At 43.6% G+C, this 7,730-nt stretch overlaps 1 protein-coding gene across 5 annotated transcripts in view; it reads right to left on the bottom strand.

Moving 5' to 3' along the window:
* LOC116399334 (misshapen-like kinase 1) overlaps positions 1 to 7,730 on the bottom strand; it is a 42,394-nt gene that overhangs the window by 26,987 nt on the left and 7,677 nt on the right. For 4 of the 5 annotated variants that reach the window (XM_031876421.1, XM_031876424.1, XM_031876423.1 and 1 more), the window contains exons 8-11: positions 6,204 to 6,276; positions 5,689 to 5,812; positions 4,602 to 4,709; positions 4,131 to 4,265 (exon numbers count right to left, since the gene is read on the bottom strand). In XM_031876421.1, coding sequence (XP_031732281.1) covers positions 4,131 to 4,265; positions 4,602 to 4,709; positions 5,689 to 5,812; positions 6,204 to 6,276 — 440 coding nt within the window. The remainder of the gene's footprint in view (positions 1 to 4,130; positions 4,266 to 4,601; positions 4,710 to 5,688; positions 5,813 to 6,203; positions 6,277 to 7,730) is intronic. The other variant, XM_031876422.1, reaches the window with a different exon arrangement.

The following is a 7,730-nucleotide window of genomic DNA, read 5'->3' as shown; positions in this document are numbered from 1 at the left end:
ACACACACACACACACACACACACACACACACACACACACACACACAGGCTTACTTTAATTAGGGTACACTGAGGTCTTGAGCAGAATTCTGAGAGGTGGGAACTAAAATATTCAGAGTGTGCAAGATGGCATGGAGCTTTTAGCCGACGCCCTCGACTCTAAATATTTCATCACGACCTCTTTTTGAATTTGTCCTGGAAAAGCCTATGTATGTCTAATTAGTCCCAACTGTCCCAACTTTTCACATTAACAATGTTAAATATACTCTATTGAAATATTAGCTGCCTTTAAACTGTGTGTGTTGGGATCTGAAGGGTCACGCTAAACAGAGCTGAAGAGCTTGATGACAAACCCAAGTGTCATTTGATTCATAACTATTGCATTCCTCGACCAAAGAACTTCTTAGTTGACTTACACCATGTTGTTGCTTAATCAATTAGTTGATATTTAAATCAACAGATCTGTAGAAATGAGTTCCTCCACTAAACAAAAGCACCACTCTAAATCTTGTGTTTACCAGAGATAAGCTCACACGGTTCTTAGAAATAAGTCATTCAGCATGAAAAAGCATCAGAAGAACTAATGGACTGAAGACATCTTTGTCGACTGACTGACTAAGAGGGGGCAGCCTCAGCCATAGTCCGTGGTGAGCTAGGACTCCGGGATATCGTCCAGTCGTGGTGACTCCAGATCACTTAGCTAAGTGTCTGAAGGAGCTTTGAAAATAACTCAACATTTAAGCTTTCTGCAATTAAGTTAAAGGCATGTGAAAAAACATTTCTAAAAGAGTTTGGGCTTGTTATTGAAACATTTAAAAATGGTCTCCTGTATTCAAACAATGACAAAGTCTGTGTATCGGTGCTGGAGCATCATGTTCCCTTTTCTTTAATATCACAATCCAAATCCTATCGTTAACGATAATTACCCGTATGGAGTGCGGAGCAGAGTCCTGACTGGGTGTCAGATCCGTGGACAACCAGACGGCAGACTGCTTTGTAATTAATGATTTAGAAAGCCACTCGTAACTGATTACCGGGGCTCAGCGGGCGGACATGCCGCTCCACCAGACACATCTATATGCAGAGTAGCGCGCAGGGTCTCCACATTATTCTCATCATATCTCAGTTCTGATAGTACCTTAGTTCAAATTGCCTTCATATCGGCAACGGAGAACCCAATCATCAATCATCACTCCTTTCATCGGAGCAGCTATACTCTCACCTGGGAGCTGCCGACTACAAACACTCTACTACTCGCTGCAACTGGTGCCACTGGGAGCTACGAGCCCCCACAGAGACCTACAGTGAGGGTTTACAGTAGACCAGCAGCTCTGTGAGCCTTCTTTCAGCTCAATACTTGATGGATTGATTTCAGTGCCAAACCCTCATGATTTGACAAGACACCGACAATAACGTTGCACTGGACAAACATTTCATAACATTATAAAAATGACAAGATATTTTACCACTCGGTCGTAAACATTCTCTCCCAAGCCTGGCAAATAAAATCAGCCTTAAAAACGGTCTCCTTTCTGAAGCAAAACGCAAGTTTTTCATCGTCGTCGAGGCAAAAACAACTCAACATAAATGGAGGTCATTTTACTTTGAAGTAACTCCTCTATGTCCTCGTATACAGGACAGTAAAACAAGACGTACACCTCATTCTCACCTGGCTCACAGAACAAGCCTGTGCATCCTCTGGAGTGGTCTCCAGGGCTAATGAGTGGAGCTGTGCACGTTTTGTTTGAAACATATTTCACATAAAGTTTTACACGGTAGATATTCTTTATGAGACAATCAGTTTGGAACTTTCGTTCACACCATGTATCAGCCAACCATGTGTCTCTATACATCAGAAACGTTTTGCTCTTTATCTCCTGAATATCACAGAGTAACCTGTTGAATGAATGAGTCATCATTTAAATGAAACAAGGATTTAAACACTGTTACAATGCTGATGTTCAGCATATATACGTATATATATATATAGTGTCTACCATGGCCACCATCGTGTTGGCATGCTAATATTTGCGTATTGGAGAATTATTTTGACACATGATGAAAGTGATGACCATCTGTAACACACTTCATGGCGATGCATCCAATCGATGGACACATTCCACTCAAAATGTCCCCCTCACGGTGGGGCGAGAGGACAACTCACCAAAGTCAGCAGGACACATTTTTAGCCACATGACCAACCATCTGTTTACTAACCTCACGTAAGGTGTTCAGGGTCACGGGAGGCGGGAGCATCTTCCAGAATGCATTGACAAAGGTTAGACCCATAGACTGTGGGTAAGAAGAGGACATCTTCACCCATTGGGTTGTGGACTGCGGTTTTGAAGCTTTGAATTTAGTATTTTTGCCGTCGCCATCTAGTTTTTTTGCAACCAGTGAACCGAAGTGACCATATTAGGTCGGTGGAGGAGTGACGTAGAGACGCCGTATAAAGCTGTCATCACAGTAAGCCCCGCCCTAAAGCATGCTCTGCTTTATGGTCTATTTGACTCTAAATGGACCATCATTTACTAAATGAACATCATGATGTATTGAAGAAGACTTGAAACTGGAGATTGAGACCATAAACTCATGTTTACAATGTTTACTGAGGTAATAAATGAAGAGAGAAGTAGAGTCATTTTCTCATAGACTTCTATACAATCAGACTTCTTTTTGAACTGGAGAACAACCCGCTTTTTTCAAATGATACCAGAGCGGGTGAGGGCGCTGGGGTTACAGTGCGACGGCTCCATCCCCGCACACGGCCACGTCTCTCATCTCTAAGCCTCCGACACGCCCCTGATATACTGTGTGACGCTTGCCAAATCAATCAACGCGTGAAACGATCGGAACCGCTGCACCGAGACAAGTTCCTCATCTGACACAATACAAGACATCTCATCACGCACTCACTGAACCCATCACATAATTAAATGCAGATGAATTAAAACGTAATGAAGCGTCGGATAGATCCATTAAGTGCGCCTGAACTTAACGACTTAGAGGCAATCTGTGTAATCAGAACCCAATACGCACAGATAGCTCTCTGCCGCACACACACACAGGCATACCAGATAGACATGTAATGTAAGTCGACAGGTATTAACAGCGTTGAAATACAGTGTCTTCTACATGAAGAAATCACAGTTCCTAAGCTGCTCCTGGGTGTTAATATACACCTATTGAAACGCACTGGCGTGTGGGATAGATTCATTACCTCCATGTTAAAATGAATGACTAAGAGAGGACTCTGTGATATAGTGGAGAGAGCTGTCTGTCTTTCTTTAAATTGATTTTTAATCTCTGAAAGATTTGTCTGATGTTGTGAATTAACTTTTAAGAAAGTAAAATATTATTTTTAGAGCAGCTCCATCTTCTTCAAACGCAAAACTGTAGAAAAGCAAATTCAATCTCCAAGTAGTTTATTAAACCTTTTGAACGAGCAGTGAAGTTATCACTTCTTTTCTATATCTGGATCCCGTCTTTTATATGTATTTCATTCCTCAAGAGGGAAGACGCCTGTTTGATGTGAAATGGATGTTAAATGTAAACATGTATATGTAAATAGTTTTTATCAGTCAAATATTTGTGACAGTCACATGATCGCACACGCCAAGTTACAAACATTCAGAGGTGCACTACGAAGCCCCGCGACTACTTGTGTAGCGTACGGCTGTGATTACGTCATTCTCTGACACGCGTGCTAAGGATAAACGCTAAACTAAGCTAACACTACACTGGTTCACTCTTACAGATCTCATCGGGGTTGGGTCCAGACGCAGCATGCAGCTGCTTTCAGTGTAAAGGTTCTGAGAAACCCACGGTGCACTTCCTGCCAGCACTAAAGAGCAGACTAACAAAGTTAGCGACTGTTTTGTGAGGTTACAATGACGTTTGTCCACCAAAATCTGATCAGCTCATCCTCGAATACACATTTGTTGCCAATTTGAAGAAATTCACACAAGGCGTTTCTGAGATTCTTGCATTTGTGATAATAGACCCGGCGGTCGGACGACCCTAAAACATGATGACTCTGGCGCGGAGGCTCTACAAACTAGCACAAACCAACTTGGTAACGATTACGTCATCACACCAAAGCATCTACCGGACCAGAGGTATGTCTTTACCTGTCTCCTGTCGCTCCTCCTGTTTCTCTCATCCAATAAGATTCTGTTGTCATGGAGATCCGACTCCTCCCCGACCAAGATCTCTTGGAGCTCCGCCCATTGAAAGGCACAGTCCGCCAGCTGCCGCCTCTGCTGCTGGAAACGGCAAATAGAGACATTGAGTCGACATCATTTACAATATTTAGAAGTGTGAATGGTATTTGATCACATGGTGCCAATATATTCTATTGATAGGCATTCAGCTGACATTTTTAACAAGCACAAACTGCAGTAACACAGACCATCAACATAGTGACAACAGTTGTTGTGGGGTCACGTGATATCATAGAAAGGCTGAAGGCTCTGTGAGAATGGTTAGCAGAGTAAGTATGACGGCACGTGACACTGAGGTGCTTCTTGTTTTATCTTCTGCTTCCTGATCAGTTAATGGTGAGCGAACACAGAAGAAAGGTGTGAATGAGCAGCACTCACGTCCTCTAACTTCTGCCGCTGCTCGTGTTGCTGTTGGATCCTCTTCTGTCTGTCGGCCAGTAGCTGCTGCTTGTATCGCTCCTGCTCCGCCAGCTGCTGCCTGTGCTGCTACAGGAAGCATCATCCCATCGTAGTTACAAACAAGATAAGGAAAACAACACAGGTTTTAAAGGTGAAATATATTACGTTAACTTGGCTTTGAAACGGGGTCAAATGGCCTGCTGGTCCAACTGTGATATGAGCCAGTTACACTTGAAACTTTAAGAGGACTGAAGGTCTAATGAGTGTGAAATAGGATCAGAGCTCAGAATGGACACTGTGGTGGTCACTCTGCTGTCACGACTTTTCCCATTTGAGTTCAGGAACCTGAACTTGCTGCACTGAAAGCACAACCTGCAGCTACTACTACTGTATGACTGCATTACTATTACAACTAATGATAATAATCAGGGCTGCGATTACCAATTATCACTATCACCATTGATTGATCTGCCTATTATTGTCTCGATTGATTGCTAATAATTTAGTCTATCATTTGTAAAAGTGGAAAAATGCCATTCACAGTTTTTAGAGCCTGCAGGGATGTCTATGATCTGCTTGTGATGTCCAAAACCCAACGACTTACTGAAAATCCTCACACTGGAACCAGTGAATATATATGAATATATGAATAATGCAGTCTGATCACCCGATTCTGATCTTTTCGGAATTTCTGTCTCCCTAAGAAATTTAATTGACAGCATATACAAACATTTTTGTAACTTTTCTTTTATGGAATATTGAAAGTCAATTGTATGTTAATCAGAAAACATTGACTATTAAATCATTTCCTCCAAAACTGCACAAAGTTACAGGACCTTCTCTCACTCAACACGACATATTCTGTGTGTGTGTGTGTGTGTGTGTGTGTGTGTGTGTATAAATGAGACTGATTGGCCGGTCACTGGTCATTGCCGGTCAGCTGACAACCGAACAGTTTTAACCGGTGGCCGATCGCTCGGTGCATATTTGGCATCATTGTAATTTACTGTATATAACTACAATACAGATGAATGTGTAAAACGTTGCACATGAACTCGACGCCTACCTGTTGCCTTTGTTGACCCCCGCCTCCCCCGTGGCCTCCCTCTCTCCCCCCATCGCGGTCCTCCGTCTGCAAACGAAGAAACTCCCGTCTCAGCGTCCATTCCCCCGGAACGTTCACTATGGAGCTGCAAGAGAGGGAGCAAAAGTGTCCAAGTCACAATAACTGACTGTTATGATCTGAAGCACACTGGAGGATCGCTGTCAGTTCACCAATGAGATGCTCACAGTCACACAAATACATCCTGGGAGAAAGTGATTGGTTCAGAGTGCCATCTGCTGTTTGAGAGGCTTGTGCATCTGTCCATACGGACACACACACACACACACGGCCCTGTGGGGATTCATTAGCTTTGTATGTGAGCAGCACTTAAGCAGAGGGAGGGGTAGCGATAAGCAATGATAATGATACACAGGTCTGCGTGTTTATCGAGACTAATTGAGCATCCATGAGTGTGCTGTCTTTCATCATACATCCTGTGTTCGATCGCTTCTTGCCAAGTGTGAAAAGGCTTTTACCTGGGCTCCCCTTCCTCCTCTGTCACCTCATCATCCTCTTCTTCACTGCCACTGTACTCGTACTCCGGACCCTCTGAGAGATAAACAGAGAGAATATTAGTGATATTTGGTTAATATCATGCAATTAAAACAATAAGCTCAAATATCTCCTTGCAGGTATTATTGGATTATTTAGATAGCTGTTACTGCTGGAACACTAGGTTGAGCCAAAGAAAAATTGATCTGCAACTATGATGATAATCGCAAATTGAAATATCGGATCTAAAGATGTCAACATGTAGCATTTAAAGGAATGTGGGTGTGGCTCAGGGATTAGAAAGGGTGGCGGTTCGATCACCGGCTCCTCCTGTCGAGGCACTGAAGCCTGGGTGCTACACAGCAGCCCACTGCTCAGAAATGCTGAGGATGGGTTAAATGCGGAGGTCAAATTTCATGTATGTACGTAACAAATAAAATACATTCTAAGTTCAAATTTGAGTAAATGCTAAATCAAGGTGTTTACAGGCTATTCAACCTTCTAACCTTCGTTCCATTGTAACATCTTTTCTGTTCCAAACAAACATTCAGTGAAGGCCTCCGGCGTGTTTGCACCGGTGCGGGTCTTCTTCTCTGGTTCCCCATTACTAGCGTCTCTGGCTATTCTGAGCCGGCCACCGTTTCATTCAAAATTCCTTCATCGTCTACCGCCAGCAGCAATCTTGTCATTATCGAAGCCACACAAAAGTACAGTGTGGGCGAACTCGGGCAGCGAGAAAGTGAGGGACAGAGTTACACCACGGCTTCAAAACAGCACCGCTGACTCATCTCAATCCTGACCCAATGCATTCACCAAAAGAGTGTTCTCTCTCTCTCTTCAACATGTGCCTCCTATTATGGGACCCGTCTTTCCCTGCCCACACACATCACTGATCTTAAATGTACACAACACCTAATAGTTTGGATTGGAAAGTCTTTCTACACCACAATCAGTGCACAGTTCAACTGTTCCAGAGGGCGTGTTGTCTAAAGGCCAGATAGAGCTTAGCGTGACAACATTTGGCCAACACATGGTGTGAAAGCAGCTCGGGCTAACTTGCCATTAACACGCTGAAAGGTGTGTTTGTTCCGGACCGCTGACAGATTGTGCTGCTGCAGCGGACAGAGGAAATCTCTGCTCTGTGGCTGTGATGTCATGCGTCACGTCTTTTCAGAGCCAAAAGCTGCAGGAGGGAAGAGTGATTTGAGGGTTAACGCCTGCTTACGCTGACTGAGAAAGAAGTGACCTCCTTTTTTTTGGGGGGGGGGGGGGGATTCATTCTTCAAAACAGACAATCTTTGGCTAAACTGCCCTCCTCGGTATGCTGAAAATAACACGTCCCTTTTTGCATCTTGTCCCGTCATTGCTGTTGGATTTATTTTTTTTTTTTCGGCAGCGGTGACTTTTTCCCACACACACACTTAAGACTACCGGCATTTCATTCCTCTGGAGAGGCATAGGGGTGACACACACACACACACACACACACACACACACACACACACACACAC

Source organism: Anarrhichthys ocellatus, unplaced genomic scaffold, assembly GCF_004355925.1.
Source record: "Anarrhichthys ocellatus isolate YVR2014 unplaced genomic scaffold, GSC_Weel_1.0 scaffold109, whole genome shotgun sequence".
Taxonomy (NCBI): domain Eukaryota; kingdom Metazoa; phylum Chordata; class Actinopteri; order Perciformes; family Anarhichadidae; genus Anarrhichthys; species Anarrhichthys ocellatus.
The sequence above is the reverse complement of the archived record's forward strand: the minus strand, read 5'-3'. Positions and strand labels throughout refer to the sequence as shown.